This window comes from Oxyura jamaicensis, chromosome 2, assembly GCF_011077185.1.
Source record: "Oxyura jamaicensis isolate SHBP4307 breed ruddy duck chromosome 2, BPBGC_Ojam_1.0, whole genome shotgun sequence".
NCBI lineage: Eukaryota > Metazoa > Chordata > Aves > Anseriformes > Anatidae > Oxyura > Oxyura jamaicensis.
In genome coordinates this window covers 132777805-132800731 of record NC_048894.1, presented here as the reverse complement: position 1 = coordinate 132800731, position 22927 = coordinate 132777805, and the positions used below count along the sequence as shown (strand labels likewise).

Below are 22927 nucleotides of genomic sequence, written 5' to 3'. Positions count from 1 at the left end.
GTAAATTAAACCAAGTCAAATCATGGGATTTGGTATGCTGTAATGCTCTGTGGACGATCTACAAATATAACGAGGCATATGGTCAAGTGTAAAGGCAATCTTAGAAAAAAGTTACCTGAGTTTGCATTCTACAAAACTTGGGTCTTTTAAGTACCAATCTGTTGTTCATGGACTGTTCTGTTGAGCATACTTTTTGCATTTCAAAGCCCATACTGAATTTATTCCAGTATTTCCCAATTTTAAACCTTGAAGTGTTCTTGAAGCAGATTCTAACTGGTGTCTGTGCTCATTCTTGAGACCAAAAAGTCCTTAGAAACATTTCAAAAGTGAAATTAAAATGTTATTTTTTCTGAGTGAAAGCTATTATATATACTTTTTCAGGAAATTTTAAAGCAGTCTTTGATCTGTATAAGACTAACGGGGTCATTTATTTTTTAGTTTTTCAGAATTTGCTGTGAGACAAACATGATTGTTAAGACAGTTTTGTTCATCATAGTGCTTCGCCAAAGTTACCAAAACAATTCTCTTTCATTTGTTCTTTGCAGAGTGGAGTACGAGTCTTTGGTTGTCTGCTCCTCATGTTTAGACGCTGCTCAGAAAGCAGAGTTAAATCAAGCCATCCAGCTCCTCGGAGGTCTTGTAGTGAATGAATGGACAAAAGAATGTACTTACCTTGTAATGGCATCAGTAAAAGTTACTGTTAAGGTATGTTGAACTTTCGCATATTGATGGAACTGCTTTGCAATTTTTATATGAATGTGAATTAAATTCTAGATATGGTCAAGAGTGGGGCAAAGCTTTGTTTGTCTTTACGTAGACAATTTTTTTTCTCTGTAAAGTCTTCCTTCTCTTCTCTTCTCTGTAAATTCTCCCTTTTCCAAAATTTGAAAAATAAATGTTGGAGGGAGAGAAAACAAAAAAAAAGTTGAAAAAGTTGCTTAGATAAAGAAGGGAGTGGGAAAAGTGTGGACAGATAGAGAAATCATGGTAGCCTTGCTGAGAGCTTTGATAGAGAAGCTTTTATTCTCAGTTTAGAAGCCAAAATACCATTTCAAAATGAAATAAAAATGGAAAGGGGGAAAAAAGTTGTATTTGAAAAATGATCTTTTTTTGTTTTGTTTTTTCCCTCTTAGTGAGTGTTGCCATAATGTTTGTGGAAAAGTCAATCCATTGTTAAAAAAAAATACGGCTTTTTTGTTTGGTACGTTGTTTCTTTTGTATGCATGGTTGCTTGTTTTGTGTTTTTGGTTTGTGTTGTTGTTATTGTTACTGTTTTTGCTAGTTCTCTCATAGACTACCCTGTGAAGTTTCTCTATGGTTCAGTTCCACAATCCCCAAGATGTTTGTGTTGAGTCTCCTGCCACTATCCTCCAGCTCCCTCTCCTGTTCTAGTTGTGCCTCTCATGCATCCACACAGTAATTTGGATCAGAGCTAACCTAAACTAGTATCAGCCTATTTGAGGCTGCTGAGAACTACAGGGATGGTTTTAAAAAAAAAAAAAAAAAAAAAAGATTTTTTTGGTGAGAACCCACACAACCGTTTACTTTTTGACTATGGGACTTCATAGCCAAGTTAATAGAAGCACTAAAAGTAACATGGTTCTAGTTGTGTAAAATAAATCTGTCTAGTCAGACAGTATTTGCTTAGATTTTACTCTTTTTTTAATTATCATTCTAAGTATTTGCCTAGTGTAGAGTTTTGGTATATGCTGTTCTTTCATTTCTGCTGGCGTTTTCCATTTTTAAATGAAGGACAGAATTTTTATTAGCTTTCATCTTCCTTGTCAGTGTCTTCCTTTTCAGTTTTTATGGTAACTTTCAGATAGTTTAGTAGAAGTGCACTTTATTTGGGAAGAATTTGTAGCCTTTTTAACTTCCACTTGAGTAGCAATATTCAATATAATTGTACAAACTGAGTATTAATGATTATTTAGCCACTGTGTGATTTTTAAATACTATTTTTTGAGGCTTGCCCAAGCCTTTTCAGTGGCAAAAAAAAAAAAAAAAAAAAAGCAAACAACCAGGCAAAAAACAAAACCACGCCTCATAGTGTCATTGCTTTGTGTATTGGAGCTTTAGTACTTCTTTTGAAGACTGTCATTGATTTTCATCGGCTGTCTTACACATTTTCATAACTTTGGTCAGGATAGCAACTAAAAACTGTGCTGTTAGAAGCAGAACTGTGTTTTTTTTTTTTCTTTTTTCCATAGTAAAACCAAGTACAGTTGTATTTGTGCATGTTTTCCACATCTAAGATTCTACAAAGTTCAAGGCAGTTGGGCCATATTCTAGCTGTATTTTTTCCATATGTTAAATAAATATTTTCCTTCTTTTCAGACTATATGTGCCTTGATCTGTGGACGACCAATTATAAAACCAGAGTTTTTTGAAGAATTAATCAAAGCTGTTCGGTCCAGGCAACAGTTGCCAACTCCTGAAAGGTAAGTATCATGTTTTAAATGTCACATAATTAAATTTATGGAAACTAGATTATCAAATAACTGCACATTTATCTGTTCAGACTTCACAGAATACGTGAATTACATTAATTTTATTTGTCAAAGAATGTCTGACATGAAACACATTTTAATCTTCAGGCAATTTTCTTGCTCTCATCCCTCGAGCTATAAAATGAGCTCTTGAAATTGATAACACATTTAGAGATGTTACTAGCTCTAGATAGGAACTTGTTTTCAGAGGTTGGTATAGCAATCCTTACGATGGTATGTTTGATGCAACGTCAAAACTCTTTTGGGTGTTGATATATTAAAATGAAGAAAATTAGATCTGCATAAACGATATCAACCTTATTTCAGTATGAAAATGTATTTTCCCAGTATGTGGTTAGTTTTGAGTTTATTCATAGAATCATAGAAACATTTAGGTTGGAAAAGATCTTCAAGATCATCAAATCCAACCATCAACCAGACCTGCCAAGTCTTACCACTAAACCATGTCCCTCAGTGCCATGTCCACTTGTCTCTTAAATACCTTTAGGGATGCGGACTCCACCACCTCCATGGACAGCCAGTTCCAATGCTCGACCACCTCCTCCATGAAGAATTTTTTCCTAATGTTCAATCTAAATCTTCCTGGTGCAACTTGAGACCATTTGCTTGCGTCCTATCACTTGTCATGAAAAAAAGTGCTTGCACGCTGTGTTTAAAACAAAGTTAGCCTGACCATTAAATTTCCTGAAATAACAGATTTTTTTTTCTTTTTCTTTTTCTTTTTTCTTTTTTTTTTTCTCTTGAGAGATGAAGTGAAGCTAACGTGAATATGTCTTCACTACAGGAGAATAAAATATTGTTAAAATAATAGGAAAAGAGTATTTTTACTTTGTAATAAATAAGTATCACAGAATAGTCTAGGTTGGAAGAGACCTCCAAGATCACCGAGTCCAACCACTGACCTAATGCTAACAAGTCCTCCACTAAACCATATCCCTAAGCCCTACATCTAAAAGTAGGGCAAAATAGCGCTTTTGGTAATTTTTGCCATATGGAAAAGGATAAAATAATCCTATTATTATATTTGAACATTTAATCTGTGCCTGTATTGCTATTATTTTTACCTTGAAAAGGGATACTTTAAAAAAAAAAAAAAAAGTATGAACACATGATTTATGCAGGACAGAAATTTGCATCATGTATATTTTAAAAGGTAAATTCCACAGGTATTGTTCCTTTGCAACTTACCCTTTTCAGACTGTCTTCCAAAGCATACAAAATAAAATACATAATGAATGGAAATTGTGAGAATACTTGGTATTTGAACAAAAAGAAAACTTAAAGAACTTTATTGTTCACCCTGGTTACTGACAATTTGTGAAGTTACTTTAAAGACATTCCAGTCATGACTTTTCGGAATGTATCGTTTTCACCTGCTGGATACTGGAAACCAGACATACCAGTTGGGAGAAATAAGTGGTGGAAAAAAAAATAGGAGTCATGTTGTTGCTTTGGAGTGTTGGTTGATGAGAAGCTCAACATGAGCCGACAACGTGCACTTGCAACCCAGAACGCCAACTGTACCCTGGGCTGCACCAAAAGCAGCGTGGCCAGTGGGGTGAGGGAGGTGATTGTCCTTCTCTGCTCTGCTCTCATGAGACCCCCACCTGGAGCCCTGTGTTCAGCTCTGGGGTCCCCAGCACAAGGACATGGACCTGTTGGAGCGAGTCCAGAGGAAGCCACGAAGATGATCAGAGGGCTGGGACACCTCTCCTATGAAGATAGGCTGAGGGAACTGGGGTTGTTCAGCCTGGAGAAGAGAAGGCCCTGGGCAGACTTTACAGCAGCCTTCCAGTGCCTAAAAGGGGCTTATGGGAAAGCTGGGGGGGGGACTCTTTGTCAGGGAGTGTAGGGATAGGACAAGGGGGAATGGCTTTACATGCAAAAAAGGTAGATTTCGATCAGATATTTGGAAGAAATTATTTATGTAGAGGGCAGTAAGGCACCATCATAAACTGCCCAGAGAAGCTGTAGATGCCCTGTTCCAGGAAGTGTCCAAGGCCAGGCTGGATGGGGCTTTGGGCAACCTGGTCTTGTGGAAGGTGTCCCTGCAGAGGGGTTGAAACTAGATGATCCTTAAGGTCCCTTCCATCCCAGAGCATTCTATGATTTTACATACGTACTGATATTCATACATAGATCTATGTCATGACATAGGGATTTCATTTATTTTTGTCAGTGGGTCTGATAGTCATTGGTAGAAGACTTTAAATGGCAGGGGGAGAAGGGTAAACTAACTAAACAGGCAGCGCCTTAGTGATGTGCAGATGGTAATGGAAGCAGGGCTGCAGATATTTGCAATAACCTGCATGTTGTGTGGTAAATATGCATCACAGATCATGGCAGTGCCATGTTAGAACAATGCAGGTACCAAGCTGGAGCAATGGGTAACAAATACTCTTCAGTTTCAGGATACCTTTTTCCATTTGCAGAGGTTTATGGAATAGATCCAAGTAGGTCATCTTAGAGTGGCATAAAGTGGTCTTCGGCTACAAAAGTAAGGGGGAAGCTTCATGAATTATAACTTTTCCACCTATTTATACTTTTACATTGTTCTACAAGCATGTGAGAAAAATAAACAGAAATTACTGAGAATCCTCTCTGGAATATGAACAAGATTTTCTGGCAGATCTAATAGTACGGGTAGTACAAGCCATGAAAAGGTACCAATTGGATGTTCAGTCTGAAATTTGCTTGATCTAATGTTAGCATGCTGTAAGGCTGCTGTTACTGTCTGTTAGAGTAACAAGCAGTGGTTGGGGCTCCTGGCACCAGGGTGCATGTTGTCCATTCTTTTAGTAGCGAAATGACAGCATAATTGAGCTGTTAAATGCTCTGTAAAACATAATCTAATGGATATGTTTCCCTTTTTTTAACATTTTTGTTAACTGTTAAGACCTCCAGAGGAGCTGAGCTCACTAAATGGGATTGATAATAGCAATATATCCATTATTTAGCTTTCCAAGAGGGAGTTCTGTGTCAAGCTAGACGAGGCATCTGGTGAGATCTATATTTAAAATAATTACAATATTTTAAATAGGTGATCTTTTAACATGTAGCTTGTGGGAAGATATTCAAAATTAACGTAGCAGCTGTTTGTATTCAATTTTCTAAAAATGCTTTTAATTTTCATAGGGAATATCTGCATTGTGCAGTGTAGCTAGAGCTGGTACATCCATGTGACGCCGAACAACTTGGGGCAGTAGTAGTTTGGACCTAAAATGAGAAAGGCTTGTTAGTGTGGTGATGCAGAGTGACAATTAAATATTGATTAGTACTGTAGAATTGATCCCCCCCCCAAAAAAAAAATCTTAGTGTTGGGGAAATTGTAAAGTTCAAAAGCATTAAAACTCTTTTTGGTTTATATCAAGACTTCACAGAATTGCAAATCTGCAGTTCACATTATCAGTGTGGCTTCTTATTTGAGGCCTTTTATTGTTTTATTATTATGACACTAAGTTACACCAGTCTTCTGGTAATCTCTGATAACCTGTGGAAGGAAAAAAAAATGCCTGAAGACTTCACTAATGACTGCATAAGTACAGCCCTATATGAAATAATATGAAGTAATGGAACTGCTCTTTCTCCCTTTTTACTTATTCTTTGATTTTTAAAGATGACTCTTGCCTGTATCTATGCCAGGTTAATAACTATCTTTATGGGACTCTGTATCTGACGCCCTCTGGCCTAGTAACTAGAATCTGAGGTGCCCTGTTCCTTCAAATCAGTGGAATCTATCTTATCTGTTTCATCTACAAATGAAGTAATTGAACAATATTTTTGTAAACAAACTTGAAAAGTCACTCACATTTATTAAATACTATTTTTTTTGAAACCTGATTTTCATGTTAGTCACTTGGGTCCATCAAGCTTTAGGAATTGATTGGGAAGAATGCAAAAGCACAGAGATGATTTAGAATTGACTGTAATTATTTTAGTACACTCTAGCCTGTCATCATTGAATTACATATTTGAACGTGGGCTTATTCTTGTGTTCAGCTGTGCTTATGTGAATACTGTCAATATTTGAGGAGAGTGTTTTTATGTTTACAGATGGTGAAATTACTTATATAATAAAAGCATATTTATTTATTTTTTTTTAATTTCTTGGGTTGTTAAACCAGTTTTTGGCATTTCAGCATCTTTTTTTCTCACCTCCTTTCCAGCACATGCCAATACCTTGGTCTGCTTCAGGAGTGAATCTGTGGCTCCAAGAGTCGATAAACGCTGTTGTGAACTTATTAGTAAAATGGTTGTCGTAGAGGCTTTTTCGGATGTGTGTATGCTGTCGTTAACTGAAGCTGAGATCACAGGACACAAAAATTAGAATTTAAGATTAGGGTTTCACTTCTATCTAATCTGTTCCCCAACAGCACTTCTGGTTATTTTCAGACAAAAAGTTTGAGAAGCTGCAGAGTGAATCAGTTCAGTTCTCAATGCCACCACCAAGAAAAGCGTGCTTACTTTCTGTCAGGTTAGTAGGCTGTCATCTAGTGTGGCAGAGTGCAATTTCTTGATCCAATACAAGGGAACTGGGGTGGATGTCCCATTGTGAAGGATAGAGCACGCAAGATGTCTGCTTTTATGTGAAGTCCCCTGCTAAGGTAATGAGATCGCAGTCTTGTTTGTCAGTGTAGTTAGTGGAGAGTGTAGAGGTCTGGAAAGCGGATGCTTAAAATAGGAAGGCTGACTAAAAAGAACTCCTAAAAGTATTCTTCTAGTTACTGTGGTAGAAAGTCATGGTCTAAGCTTAGATACTGAGAAGTGAGAGGTTCTTTTTCCTCTTAATCTCTTGAAGAAATATTTATATGAATAGTTTAAACAGAAACAAAGCAGTGCAGTGTTTCAACTCAGAGCTTTTCCCTACAGTAGAAAGAACTATCAATCAGTACTGGTATGTAACTCTCAATTTTGTAACTTCAATCTTCCGTTCTTGCAGCTTTTATCCTCCAGTTGATGAGCCTTCCATTGGTACTGAAAACATGGATTTATCAGAACATCAAGAAAGGAAAAGAATATTCTTTGGAAAAACTTTTGTATTCCTAACTGCCAAGCAGGTAATTGAGCTTTATTTTGCAAAAGTGTTGCAGGGGCAGCTAAGCACATATTCTGTTCTCTCTGAATTCAGGCTCATTCTTGGCTCCACAGGAGAGAAAGATTTCAATATATTTATCTTTTCACAAGACAGTGGCCTAAGCAAGATGAAATACAGGGGTAGAAACAGAACGCATCGTTTCTGCATTAATCTATGAATGATAAGTATTGTGCTAGTAGGTTAGCATACTTCTAAATATATATTTTAAGATACTTTTATTTTCATTTTTTTCTTAGTACAAGAAACTGGGTCCGGCTGTTATTCTTGGAGGAGGAGAAGCAAAATTGATGACGGAGGGAAGAAAAGAAACTTCTTCACTGGTTTCTCCTGACGTTTGTGTTGTTGATGTGGGGTTGACAAATTCCCAGATCCTAGGATCCGAGTCCATGAGAAACTGGACTGATTCCATTCTGAATGTCTTGCAAAGGTGAATCATTGTTCTCTTGTACAGTGGTAAGGTAATTGCAGAATTTCTGCACTGATTTAGTCATAATATTTGCATATATATTGAAGCAGTAGGATGTTTAGAATGAGGACATTTACTTAAATTGTTTTACGTACACAGCACAGTAAGTAAAATTTATTGAAATAGGAAAGAAAGGACTTGGTGGTTCTTTGAGGATTTGAGTTTTTTGGAGGGGTTCTTTCTTTAACTCGTTATGGAATTGATGTGAAATTACAGAAAGCAAGAGCTCTTTCTTCTATTTAAAATAAGTTAAAATACTCTAAAAACGAGATAGATAATCCTTGATTTTTTTGATCATATTTATTTAATGGAAAATGTGAAATATAGCTCATGACCTGTTTAACGGCTTGCATATAGTGTTAGCGAAGAACAGCTTGTGTTCCATATAACACTGCTTATTATAACAATTAAAAAAAATACACAGTCCCAACCCTTAACCTAGTAGTTAAGCCTAGTCCCCATGAATTTCATTGCTAAACAGAGAAAACAACTGTATTCCAGTTCTTTTCATGGCTGCAGTACAGCAGAGATGTGCGTGCTGACATCTTCTGTAAAAGGAGTGACTCAAGTCTGTGAAGTCGCTTTTCCATTCACGTACGTTAGAGGTACACCACAGTTAAATTCCCAGAGATCAGGTGGGGAGATGCTTTAGCCATGTTACTGGAACTAGACGGGGTTCAGCAGCAGGAAACATGGAGGTGTCTATGTACTGGACTTGGATATGATAATGGATAGTTATGCTGACTTGCCATGTTGTGGAAAATAGTAACGTGGACTGAAATTTTTTGTACCTTGACATATCTGTGCTCATTTGCCTCTTCATCTTTGAAACTGTATTGGAAGACTTTTTTTTTAACTGTTTGTGTTGGTTTTATTTTTATGTTAACAGTAATGATCTCAGGGCTATTCCTGAAGCAGAAATTGGATTGGCGGTTATCTTCAGGTCTACAGAAACATTCTGCAACTCTAAAAAGCAGCCTGGTAACAAAGGTAATTGGAAGAAGGGTAGTAATAATTTAACAGCAATAAAGAGGCTGGTTTTTTTGTTAGTTGGTTGGTTGATTTTTTTGTTTTTTGTACACGACATCAAATAATAATGCTAAGGTTCTTCTGTGTTGTAAGACCATTAAAATAGAATGACACTGAAAGTTACATGCAGGTTTGAAAAGGTAATTTTTTTTAATCATTTCCAGTAAACTACATTGAAAACTGACATATAAATGTGAATAAAAAAGTAACAGATCTAAAATTAGTATAAAAAACAGACTCAGGTTAAAGGAAGCGTGATTATAAAGTCTTGAAGTCTACGGTTTCAGTGGCTGCTAAATCAGTATGTAATAGTAGTTGTGAATTCCAATCTATTTTATCTTGTATGAAAAGACTGGGGTAACAAGATAATAGATTAATGTTAAAAATTGGAGAGAATAAGAACCAACTTGATTTGTAAAGGCTTGCTTTCATTGCACACAAAAGAATTTGTCTTCGGGAAACTCTCCCCACACACTCCCACTTCAAAATTAAACCTAATCGTAAAGTAACCAATGAGACAGCATTGCCACGTTTGCCAAAGTAATAGTTTGGTGTTGGACATTCCATGTTTTGTCTTGAAACATAACTTATATTTGCTAATGCAACAGCAGTAAAAATAGATTCTCACATTAAATTTAAAGATATTAACCCTGTAGACAGCGGAATAAATTAGGAACGCTGACTCTTCACTGCTCTTATATTAATTCTTCTCTTGTGTTGATCTTGCAGCTGTAACTAGAAGTACTTCTGCATCAGGAATAGGGCCAGCCATTTCTCAGAGTTTGGCTGTGGATGAAACCATAATGCCAACTGCTGCAGATACCAGTACATTATATGTAGCTGATACAGAAATAGAAGAGCAGCCACGGTAAAGTATGCATGGAAATAGTTTCTAAGCTACTAGTTACAAATAAAGTACTCTTGTGGCAGAGGACCTGCATCATTGCCATGGACAAAGATACACAGCCTTTGAAATTGCACTTAACAAATTGCTGTTGGTGGTCTGCAGTAACCTAATTTCTCCTTAGTGGTAGATAGCACTATGTCACAGGAGCTCTGACTCTTTTTAGATACAAATGTAGGTATTGCATATCTGATTGACTATCTTAACTGTATTCAAATTTGTAAGCCATTTCACGGTTATGAAAATATATTTATTGTGGCAGATTTTACAGTTTCTGTTGTTAGCGCACCTACATTGCTTGTAAGTACATTCAAGTACAGGTCAACTTTTTAAAGGGGATATTCTACAACAGTGTATCTCCTTGGTAACTTCTGTGTTCACCTAATATTTTTTTCTTTCTGCTATAGTATGGAGATAGAGAAGAGTTCCAAGACGAACAGAAGAGAAAAAATAGCTTTCCAGGATGTACCCCCTGTGAAGGAGAACCCTAGCACAAGTGGCAATGTGAATGCAGGAACATTGATATCTAGAATGAGTAGAACATCGACATTTAGTCAAAAAAGTCATCCTCCCTCTCCATCTAAAATTTCGGAAGTCAGTAAACCTAGAGAGTCCACTCCACGTCAGCAGTCTAACTCGATTACAAATTACTTCCAAGTAGCTAGGAAAAGGTACGTTGAAATGTTCTTGACATTACATCCCTTATTTTTAAGATAATGCTGTTTCTGGAAAATTATGTCAGCTCCATCAATGTACACGTTATTCAAAAGGAAGCTAAAAAATAGGTAATTTTTAGATCAGCTTCCGAAAAGGGAAAGCCATTTCTCAAGGGTATTCACGTACAAATTCCACAATGCTGAAACCCCAGAAAACTGTTGTATTGCTGATGCAACTAATCATATTCAAAGATATTTTTGTAATTTCTTCATTTTGTAATTACTTTATGGTTAAGAGAAAGAGATGAAGAAGGAGGAGAAACATCTGTACCCAAACTAGCAAAACTGGAGGAAAGGTCATCGCCTGTTTCCAAGTGCATTGAATCCACAGCTTCGTCAGTGTGGAACAGTGAAGAAGAACAGCTTCAAAAGGAAAATAACATCCAGCTTACAAAGGAAAGTAAGGAACTAGCAAGTGATAAAACTGATGCTAAAATTACTTCCAGTGAAAATCCTGCATCAAAGAAAAGAAAGGAGTTAGACGATCTATCTGAAAATACAGACACACTAGAAATTGTGTTTGAAAGCAGAGACCTAGACTGGAAAAAGCAAACAGCAAATCAAGACCAGGAATCTCAAGGCAATATACGAAAAAAAAGATGTCTGGAAGCCAAAGGAAGCAGAATTGAAGAAGTAAATGCAAAGCAAAAAGCGGAGAATGAAACGATGGTAAGTTATGTTCTTCTCACGTGTCTGGTCTCAGAGTTTACAGATGTATTCAAGGGATGCAATAGCTTCTTTAAGGATGAAGAAAGTTGCTCATACATTGCAGTGTTACACCCGTTTAAAAGTTTTTTGTTTGTTTTCTTTGACAGCATTGTTTCTTTGTGAATTGAAAACTGCCTCTATTCTGACATTTTTCCTCTCTTTTTCTTTGAAATAGTGCAAGTAGGACAGCAGAATTTCTCCATGGTCCAAGAATAACTTCTAATATTGTACGTTGTTGTGTAATTATAATGCTAATATATATGCTAAAATAATAGTTATGGTTATGTAATGAATTTCCTGAAGAAACCTTAAGGTGATGTCTTCCACTGAATACCCAGAGTAGTGTACAACATCTTTCAAGTCAGAATCTGTAGATGTGTCATGTGGAAGATCTTCAAAATTCTTGTATGAGGCAAATCAAATCACTAATGTCCATTTAAAGATAAATAAATAGTACCACTAAACGGCATAGACAGAAAGTCTGGGCAGGTATGGATGGGCTGAATTTCACTTGGCATTTGAAAAGGACTGGACTTAGGTGAAAAATTAAATTCCTAATATTAAACTAAAATAAAAAGTTTCTTGTCAAAATGGATGAAAATCATCAGGGTGTGAAACACTGTTGTACCTATTGTGGAAGAAGAGGGCTTTTATTTTTTTAAACTGTTTCTATTTTAGTATTTAGAAACCTCCAATATCAGTGAAGAACTCTTACTTTTGAGCAATCATAGCCTTTATTTCAGCACATTGGTTTATTTGAACAGAGCTAACATAGGGTTAAATTGATAGTTCTTGGTCAAACATACATGTATATGGTGGTAGGTCTTGTTGATGAAGGAATTCTTTCTTTGTAAAATACTACTTTAGAGAGGATTTTTTTGGAATATATTCTTTTATATGCCATCTCTATAAGTTTGACTTTGTTGGGCAGACACTAACTTTATTAGCTAAAATTGCGATCTAGTGAAGCATCCATTTTAGAGAGTTGTTCAGAAGTCTTGAAAACATACCACTTGAAAAAAATCAAAGAGCCAGGAACCAAATTTGGCTTATACTAGTATGCTATAACCAGATGCCAAACATCAGTTCCAGAAGCTCCAATATTTTTGGCTTCAGATGTACACAGCTTTATCGTAACTTAAATATTCTGATTTCATATTTATTCACCAATTTGTAAATTTATGTGCCCTGCAAACTGTAGCTTAAACTTTAATCTAAAAAACATGTTAATTTTAAAAGTATGTTGCAGATCATTTTCTGTCTAAATATTTATAATGATTTTGAAAATGCTTATTCCACTGTAAAGAGCAGAAACAAGTTAGACTAGACAGAGACTAAAGGGGAAAAGAACAGATGCATACTGTAGTCATAGCGTAGCATTAGTTTTCTTGTTTATTTCTCTGTTGGTGAGAGTAAGGCAATTTTCTAAGAGAAATGAAGGAAACAATGGGTTTTGAGTTAATAGTAGGCACTTTACTGGAAAGAAAAAAGACAAAAAGAAAAGAAAAAAAACATACTGATTTGTAGAAGACAACACTGTTGAGAACCCTAGCGAAGTAGCAAGTAAAAAAACAACAACACAGAAGGGAATAAGAGAAGAAACTCATTTTTCTTCTATTTAAAAAGTACTTACATTAAAGCTTACTGTCCAGCCACGTCATACACAGTATAGGCAGTGTTTAAATGCTATAAAAATAAAATACATAGTTGAGTAACTGGAGTTTGCAAGATAGCATTTCTACTCGTGTCCTTAGCTGAGACCAACTTAGTGCTCTTCTCTTCGTATATTATTGGAGTTTGCTTCTGGTGAAGTATGGATTTTGAACTTTGGTATAATGCTGATTTTTACTTCTTCTGTTTAATATTGGTAGCTACATTTTTAAAAGACAGGGAAGTCTTATGATTGCCGAGTATCCTTGTCTGCTTTTCTACTGTTAGAAATGAGGTACTTTCTTTTGGGCCTGAGTACTGAAATGATTGCTTGGTATTGTCTTAGGAATTATTCTATGATCTGTACAGTTTTGCTCATCTACCTTTTCAGGATCATAAAGAAAAACAAATTCTTAATGTTTAACTAAACTGTTCTTTTATCACATTAACTGCACACACTTAATTTTTGCTGAAAAAAAACTTAATAGATTCATTAAAAAGGACCTATTTCCTTCAGATAAATTACACTGTCAGTGGAATAGGAAGGGATCATGGTAAAGCTTCAGGGACGTATTACCTTTTCTTTAAGATGAACCTTGCTTATCTGGCAAAACAGAATGTGGGTAACTGACTTAAAATTTGTGGGGTACATAAAGCTGACCTGATTTTCTTCAGCCACTGAAAGTAATCTAGGAAAAGGAAAGCAGGTTTAACTTATGGGGTGAAAGCAACCAGCTTTCCTGTCCTAGTAATGAAATTGAAAATGCTGCTGTTTATATTCATAATCCCTTAAAGTATTTTCCAGAAGGTGGCAGGACTTTGTAGACATGGACAAAATATCTGCTATTGATGTAAGGAAAAAAAAAAGAAGAAAAAAAAATGATTAATAATAGGTGGAAATAAAAGAATTGCTACAGTGTACATAAAACCATATGATTTTCTCTATATAATGCAGTCAGTTTATTTTCTGTCTATGTATTTGTATTGATCTGAAAATGCTTATTCCACAGTCATGAGCAGAAAGTGATTATATGTAATTGCCATCATAATTTGCATTTAATCTCAATCTTTGATCAATAGAAAAAAGATGAAGATGGATCAGTTCTAACTCTAGAAATGAAAAGTGAGATCAAGCAAGAATCTCCTCCAGTCTTGGTAAGAAACCGGTTTTAAGTTTGAACAGGAAACCTTGAGAATCATTAAGAAAGTGCACCAAAATTTTGCTTTTAAGGACATAATATTTGCAAATCATATCTGGGGGTAAAGAAGGTGTAAAAAATAGATCTCCTTAAAATAATCACATCTGAGCTTGAATAGTGCAATCCAGCTTCTTGATTGTATAAAGACAGAACTGTAGTTCATCTACCTGTTTTGTAAAGCTTTTTTTTTATGGACACTTAAGATGACTGAGACTGCAGAAACCTAATGCAATTGTATTAACTCTGCAATGTGGCTAATACTGGTGCTGATGTTTTTGTTAGGTAAGTACTTAAAGACCGGATAAGAGTGCAATCTCTTTGGCTGCCCTAAGGAGATTACACCTAGAATGGAAGAGATGGACTATGGGGAAAAATAGATGTAACATACACTGATCAATAGTAAATAGCATACTAAGTTTTTGTTACAGGTGAGATGACTAGGGGATGATAAATTAAGGAAGGAGGAGAAAATAGCTGGGAATGGCAGAGAGGCAGAAAAAAGGAGACAAGGCTAAATGAAACTGAAATGGAATGCTTCTGAACAGAGGAAGGAGAGTGTAGCCAGTTCACAAGGAACAGGATAAATGTTTTTTGCATGAACAAACATTGCGTAAACAATACAAACCAAGAAGAGGGAGTGCAGTGCAGGTGTACCAGAGTGCAGGGTCAGCTCAGATTAAGGGACTTCGGGTTTGCACTTCAGTATAAAATAGTGGTACTGTGTCTGGGCTGGAGCTGTCCCTGAAGATAGTTTAAATCTGTGTACTTGTCCTCCACCCATATTTCCTTTTTAATTCACATAGATCTAACCCCCAAGCTGCAAAGAATGCATGCAAATTTGCTGATGTGTACAGTGTTCCCATGTACAAGTTAAAGTTGCTTTATTTCTCAGATCCTAGTTTATAGCTACAAAGTTGGTCTAAACAATGAATCTGCAGGCTAGAATGGAGCTGAAGACGTTCTGCTTAGTCTTTGAGTTTCCATTAGGATAAGCAATGCTGGTTAAATTAATACAGATAAGAGGCAGAGTGAAGGGGAGGTGAGAAGTAATACTTAGATAATAGCTTCATTGCAAAAATTATATATATATAATATATATATGTTTTTTTGCATGGAGCTTTATCTTGAAGTAAAATTCTAGTGTAATGAGGTACAGTCCTCATGACTACTACTGCAGTTTTTAATAATTCTGTAATTTCAATGGATATAAATATGAAAGAAAAAAAAAATGATCACCCTGCTCTAATGGTACTATATAAGGAGGCTGAGAAGTACACATCCATCTTGGCTTCCAGCACTGCTGCTGTTTCTCCTGGCCCTCAGCTGCGCTCACCATGATTTATTTCTCTGAATCTTACACTATTAGGTGTGCTCTCTGTTTGTTTATATAGTTGAAGTGCTCCATCCTTTTTCTTCCCTCAGAAGGACCACAACAAAATTGAAGATGACTCCAGCAGTCTTCCTAGAAGACTTCTGTTAACTGAGTTTAGATCCTTGGTTGTCAGCCATCCAAGACAGAACAGTCAGCTTATTGGCAATACCAGCTGCGGGGGACAGAAAAATTTCAAAAAGTTCAAAAAGGTGTGTATTCCAAATGGTCACAAGATGGCACTGTTTAAAATATTTAAAAGTATTTCCTTAGTATTTTTTCAATATATTTCATAATACATTTCTACATTAATAGTAGCTAGAGAAAGAAACAATTCCAGTATTTTACTGCATTGTTAACCAAATATTTTACTGTATTGGTTTACTGACCAAAGAGTACCAGACTGACAAAGGCTTACCTCATACCAGCTTCTTTAGATACTTGTAGTCTCTTATTCCAAGCTGCTAGTTGGAATATGTCATTAAGTGATGCCTATTGTAATCTCAGTAAAAGTGGGACTTCATGTTATACTTCCATAAACTTGCATTTCAACGTCTCCAAAGACCTATAAAGAGCATATGCTGATTCTGGATCTTGAATTTTATGTAATAAAATTTGGATTTCAAAATGAAACTAAAATTAATATCTTAAAAAATTGAGATTATTGCTTGCTTGGGTCCTGAGGATAACTTAAGAAAATCCATAGTGTTCAGTGTAAAATTACCACTTCAGCTCATATTAAAAAAAAAACAAAACCATATATTGTGGTACAAGATCACTAGAAGTGCATTTCAGTATAATACAGAGAACATCAGTCAGATAATGCAGCTTTCAGCTTTCTGGGAGTCTGCAGTCGTTTTGATATAAAATAGAATCTATCAGTAAAAACCAGTTTGTAATGTTTTCAAACTTCATTTAATGTACTGTCGCATTTATTTAGCATATAAAACTCAACACCTTTTTTTGTTTCTTTGGTAAAAGGAGGGACTTAATAGCTTTCTACAAATAGATTTTTCACTTCAGTCTCATTTAAATATCATCTGATATTTAAATATCATCACTGATACATGAATTTTTAAAACAGACCTTTTTCTTGCATTGTGCTTGCCTTGTATTTTAACTGTAAGAATGTATTATCTAATAGGTCACTTATCCAGGGGCAGGACAAATTCCGTACATTATCGGAGGATCAGATTTGGTTGCTCACCATGCTAGAAAGAGTTCAGAGCTAGAAGACTGGTTAAGAGAAGAATTAGAGGTAAGGATTTTTTTTCAAAGAAGAACAATACCTAAACTTGATTTCTTTAAGTGCTCATGACAACCCGTGGTCATTTCTGAAATAATTCAGAATTTTAGTGTTGAAATAAAACCTCTTCCAACTAGCTATTTCACATGCTTATACGAACATATGCATTAGAAGAGTTACTGAAAGCCAGAGGTCGGTGGTAAGGCTCTTTTTTTTTTTTTCTTGATTATTTGAATTCAGTTTACATTTCAAAATTCAAAATAATCAGTAATAATGATTTAAAGCAAAATCCTTAGTAACCTTAAAGCATTATGGAAACTTGTGACTTTTACAAATGTGACACAGGCAGGAAGAACTTTTATATAACCCATTTTCAAATTGTTACACAGTGCAATTGATAATTTGTTCTCTTGGACAGAACAGAAAATACTTGAGTAAAATTCTCTTGTGGTATACTGAGAAAGATACTGAGAAGTTTTATGCCTTTTTCTATTATGAAAAACTTCCCCTTCGTATGTAAAAGTTTTATATTTTATTGTAGCAGTTCCGTTGCACCTTGATCTTCCAATATTTTCATTAAAAATACTTGCTGATGAGCTGTATTTTGTTTCCACAGCCTGATGTGGTTTCATCAACACTTTTTAATTAACTCCTTTTTTGTCCCTAAGTGTAGATAATGCCAGTTAAAATCTCTTTTATACACCAATAATCATACAAAAATTTCATTGTTTCTATAATGCTTAAAAAAAAAAAAAAAAACTGACAAAAACGTATGAATGGCACAAACTAAACATACAGTGGCTTACCACCCTCTGAGCGAAGAATTTCTTCCTAACGTCTAACCTAAATCTCCCCTCTTTTAGTTTAAAACCATTCCCCCTTGTCCTGTCATTATCAGACTGAGCAAAAAGTTGCTCTCAATCTTTTTAATAAGCCCGTTTTAATTATTGAAATGCTACAATAAGGTCATCCTAGAGTCTTCTCCTCTTTAGGCTGAGCAGCCCCAGCTCTTCTTAGCCTTTCTTCATAGGAGAATAATAATTAGGAGAATAATAATATAGGAGAATACTAATCCGTTAGTAGCAGTAGCCAGGTTTAACTAATGAAATACGTTATCCATCGGGAACGTACATTGATTCCAAGTACTTGGAAAAGACCTATTTTTCAGGGAAAAATTTTATTAGTGAAGAAATATATTGTTCTTCCAACAATGTTCATTACCTTCATCCGTAACATCAACTATTGAAAATATCTTATTTTGTCAGGAACAGAATCGACGTGCAAGAGAAGAATCACTTGCTGATGATCTCTTTAGGTAAGAGTTTTATGTTCATATTTACAAAAGGTGTTTACTTTGCATCACATCTGTTTTGGACAAATACTAGTTTTGCAAAAGAGTACTTCTTAGGCTATTATTATCAAGATTCCATGTATTCCCATGTCTGGAATGTAACAACGTGACTTTCATAAGGATTTTTTTTATGCCTTAAGCTTCCAGTTTCATTCAGACCTGCTATAAGTTTTTTACTAAGAACATTCTCAAACAGAAGTGTTGCTCTTTCTTGTCTCACGCATAAGCCAGTTTGTTCACAAAGGCTGGAAGAGATTTCCAGGGTCAGGCTCTGTGCCATTAGGGTTTGCTAGCATGAGGGAGTGGTTTGATGTTACACTTAAGTCAGTCATCTCAATTCCTAACAAAAAGCTCTGATGTTTGTAACTTCTTTCACACTGGCCATGTTACTTGCATGTCCTTCTGTTGAGGGCGATAAAGCAACAGAATGCTAGTTCTGTGAAAAAAAGTGATTGGCAGTACTTTGTTTTTTGATCTTTGAGGTAATGACTCATGCAATTTAAAAATTTTAAAAAAGGCTATGCTTTCTGTGATTTTTGTCATATTTCATTACATTCACCTCTGACATGTTTCACTAGTTTTATTAACCCTCATTTCAGTTGTCTTACCACTTCCTTTCATCTCTCCTTTGAAAGAGCAGGGAAAATTGTCTTACTCAGTTGATTTTTTGTCCAGTTACTTCCAACTGTAATCCTGTTTCAATGATTTTTAACTACTTTCCAATTAAAAAAAAAAAAAGAAATTCTAGGCCAAGTTTGTCGCTTTATCCAGATTTACGTCTGCAATGCAGCTCTTAAATGCATAACAATTATGAAGATATTTATAAAAAGTTACGGTGCAGCTTGATTGCTCTGCTAGAAGATTAAGTGGTCCAAAATATCTTGATTAATTCCAGCCGTTCAAAACACAGCAGCGGAAACTTAAATAATTCACATGCATTCACGCGTAGAAAAATTTTGACCTCAGCTCTGATTTATTTAGGGTATTTGTACGTACAGAAGTTTCCATAGTCAAAAATATTAAAAGACATAGTTTAACGTTCCGCAGATCATAACCTACTTCTAATTTTGTCCTTAATCCTGACTAAAACTACTTGATGTGATGCTAATGTTAGCAGCTGCAATTTCCCATGAAAATTGCATTTGAAGATGAAATTAGAAGCAGTCATGCTCCAAGGTAAAGATGAGTTGGAAAGAAAAGCTGTACCTTCAAGTACTGCTAATTCAGTACGTGCAGAGATAGAGGAGGAAGGGAACGAACTATCATACTCTCTGTTAAGACTGCAAATAAATGGATAATGCTTGGTAACAGCCCTTCATTCCCTATTCCCGGCAAGGTATTTTGTTTCTTTTTACATTCACTTGCAGTAGTGGAATCCTCATAGCCCTCTTTATGTTTCAGGCCGCAGGCATTGTATGGTTTTCTGTCTCAGATAACACTGGTTGATTTCTTCCTGTCTGTAAAACATCATCCCGGTTTCATTTAACATGAGAAATGGCTGGAGGTGAGGTGGGGGATTAAATAGAAGGATGTTCATGACTGTCAGTGTCAGCTTCTCTGTAGACGGTCAGACAGGGTTGAAGCTGTTGGTGGTGTCCCGATGGTGGAGTTCCATGCATCATCCCCCATCTCTCCTCAGCTTATGTGTTCTACCCCCTCGCTGCCCTCCACCCTCCAATAGTATTTGGTGTCCAGGACATCCGTAAGTGTTAGCATTGATTTGTAACAATGCTATAGCAATAAAATCAAAGAAATGCTATGAGGACTGCATTTTGGTTAGCAGAGGTTTCATTATTTCCTTTCCTAAATGTAAAGAAACTAGCAACTACTGTGTGACTTCTGACCTGCCATGAATTTGACAAACACTAAAAATTGTGTATGACAGTAGAAAAATGTATATGGATGGCAAAGAAGCTTGTATTTATCCAAATCGAAGAGACATCATACTGCGCATCAACATGTGTACAAACCACTCAGAGAACCTTACTGCCTTAACACCTTGTGCTGTTAACAAACAGTTAATAAATAATAAAGCATTGCTTTCAAAAATCACCCACTTCGTTTTTACCAGAAGTCTGAGCTGCATGGCAGCAACTTCTAATACCTTTTGTAGTTATGTGGTGATGTAATTTGGCTCAAAAGTTGGGACATTTTCCTGTCTAAGCAAAAAAAAAAAACAACAACAATGAATGAGATCAGAATTAGTGGAAGTAAAACTGCCTGATCATTCAGTTGTGTCCATAAGTTATTCATGCATGAATACAAAGCGCATCAGAATTTCAAAGAAGTGACATAGGATTTAGGGAAGGTGAAGCACAAATGGAAAGAGAGAAAGCCAAGGGATGACAGTATGAAGCGGAGGCAAACTAAGTATATTGCTGCAATTTAGATACCTACTTTCTGGATTAAAAATAGTTATTAATAACTAAAATCCAATCCAAATCTGTATGAAAGGGAATGTAAAGCAAGGAATTGCTCTGTGGGAGTAGAAAGCAACAGAAAGGTTTTCTGCAAATGAGTTGTAGCCAAATGTTGTACCTTGCTGTAAACATACAGTACCCCTTGCCCCTGTGCCCCCCTATTTTTTTGAGTGGAGGAGGCAGGGTGATAAGTGGAACTTACATAGAGACATTATAGGCTTGGAGAAGCTTTCTTATGCATGAAGTAGGTTTAAAGTAGCTAGGAAGTTGGTGAAGGTAAAGGTATTTGGTAAAGGTGTTCTCTTTAGTTCATGCACAGGTACTGACTTCTGCGTCATTCAGTCTAATTTTATCAACTGTAGTTCTCAGAAGTGCAGGCTGGGAAAGGACTGATGAACGCTGTCCAATCCCTTGTTATAAATACATAATAAAATCATTTGCATAGCATTCTAAAGTTTGAATATCATGGAGCCATAGTAATTTGTGACAAATTTTCTTTTCTGTTGCAGATACGATCCTAATGTGAAAAGGAGAAGATAAATTGTCACTTGAAGTTACAGTGATTCTCTAGCAAAATTTGTTGTCCTATTCTATAAATGTTTGCTGGTTACAGCATGTAATATACAGTTGTGTATGACGATTCGAGTTACCTGTTACTGTAAGACTTGTTTGTATATCTTGCCTTTATTAAAGAAAAAGAGAAGTTTCTTTCATTGCTTGGTGCTTATGGGTAGCACATGTTAAGGTCTTGAAAATTCTTGCCTTAGAGCAATGCTCAGCAAAATATCGTATGTATTTAGGATTTCATTTTGGGCTGATTCTTGTCAGTACTATTATGGGGAGAAAAAAAAAGGAAGCCAGCACCAGGCTTTTTTTCTTTTTAGAAAAGCATTGTTAATTAAATAGATTTTCGTATATTGTGACTTTTTTCTTGAGGGCCTTATGAAGTTTTTGAAGACTTCATACACAAGACATTAATAAGCTACACAGAGCTTTGAATTTGTGCCTGAATAGACAATAAATACTTAATGTTTATATGCTCCAACTTCTTCCCCTTTTTGAAACTGGTAACATAAATTTATTTCTAGCTAACCACCAATTCTATGTGATGGCAGATATTGGAACAAATATTTGTTTTTAAAATTCAGTGGGTTTTGCCCTATTATCAATCACCAATATTTGTTTGTTTGAACAGCCTACAGCTAGACTAGAAACGGTCTTACAAATGCAGAAACATTTTGCAATAGCAACAAGCAGTTTATTTCCCTCAGAGAAAGGAGAGAGGCAAATATAGTTTCTGCTTATTTCCTTTCCGTTGCAAATAAGGACAGAGCTGTGTTTGAAAATGGCTGTTTAAGAACAATTTGCATAAAGTCTAAAAGCTACGTGATGACAATCATCAGCTTATGAGAGTTTGTGTACTTTTCCTTTAGTATTACATGAAAAACAGCCTTCTGTGCTCCTGAAGAGTGTAAATGTCATTTCATACACTGTAACTTGTGTTCATTTGGATTGAGTCTCAGTTGAGAAGGTGACAAGTCTGGATTTGGTGGGTTCCAGGAGTCCAAAGAGAAAAACACAATTAAATTTAGTTCAGTGAATTGGATATCTATCCAGGGCTAACTGATAAATGTAAGGTGCTCTTTGCTTACATGCAATGGCCACCATTGCTGTGAACTTGGTGCAACTGCTTAATTGTTCTACTCTCTTGACTAATCAAGACTTTTTTTCAAGACTGTACTGTTTGTAGAGACTTGTCGCTGATCTTTAGGATTGGACGAGCTCTTCTCCCCCTCCTTAAACTGGCTCTCTGGGAGGGGAAGTTCACTCTGCAAATAAAAACTTGAGAAATCCAGATCAAGGAGTGGCAGAGAAGCCAATTGAATGGTGTTGCTATTGGAAATTACGTTAATTATCCAGTCTTGAAGATTCAGGCCAAGACAAACCAAAGGATCTTGTCTCATAGAGTAAGAAAAGGGAGGTAAGGGAATTTGTTCATCACAGTTTCAGGAATACTGTCTTAAGAATTATGAGTCCATTGAGAAAGACTAAAATATAGCTGATAACTAATCACATTAGCCTTCTTTGTGTTTCATTAAGTAGAGCACAAAGAGAGACTAAGTACTATTGCTTCTGTCGTAGATGTTGGAGCTGGAAGTAAACCGCTTTTTTTCCTCATGCTTAAGCGCAATGAGAAAAGCCTTCAAGACTTCTTGCTCAGTTGTATAAAATAATCACATAGAAGAAGATGAACAGTAGCTCCA

The 22927-nt window shown here is 35.8% G+C and overlaps 1 protein-coding gene across 1 annotated transcript in view; it reads left to right on the top strand.

The window, feature by feature from the left end:
• NBN (nibrin) overlaps window positions 1–21708 on the top strand; it is a 28053-nt gene extending 6345 nt beyond the window's left edge. The window contains exons 5-17 of the mRNA XM_035318588.1: window positions 546–705; window positions 2338–2441; window positions 7450–7567; window positions 7842–8032; window positions 8961–9061; window positions 9830–9968; window positions 10412–10675; window positions 10957–11389; window positions 14159–14233; window positions 15700–15858; window positions 16791–16904; window positions 18158–18207; window positions 21173–21708. Coding sequence (XP_035174479.1) covers window positions 546–705; window positions 2338–2441; window positions 7450–7567; window positions 7842–8032; window positions 8961–9061; window positions 9830–9968; window positions 10412–10675; window positions 10957–11389; window positions 14159–14233; window positions 15700–15858; window positions 16791–16904; window positions 18158–18207; window positions 21173–21203 — 1939 coding nt within the window. The 3' untranslated portion in view covers window positions 21204–21708. The remainder of the gene's footprint in view (window positions 1–545; window positions 706–2337; window positions 2442–7449; window positions 7568–7841; window positions 8033–8960; window positions 9062–9829; window positions 9969–10411; window positions 10676–10956; window positions 11390–14158; window positions 14234–15699; window positions 15859–16790; window positions 16905–18157; window positions 18208–21172) is intronic.
• Window positions 21709–22927: the final 1219 nt, after the last annotated feature.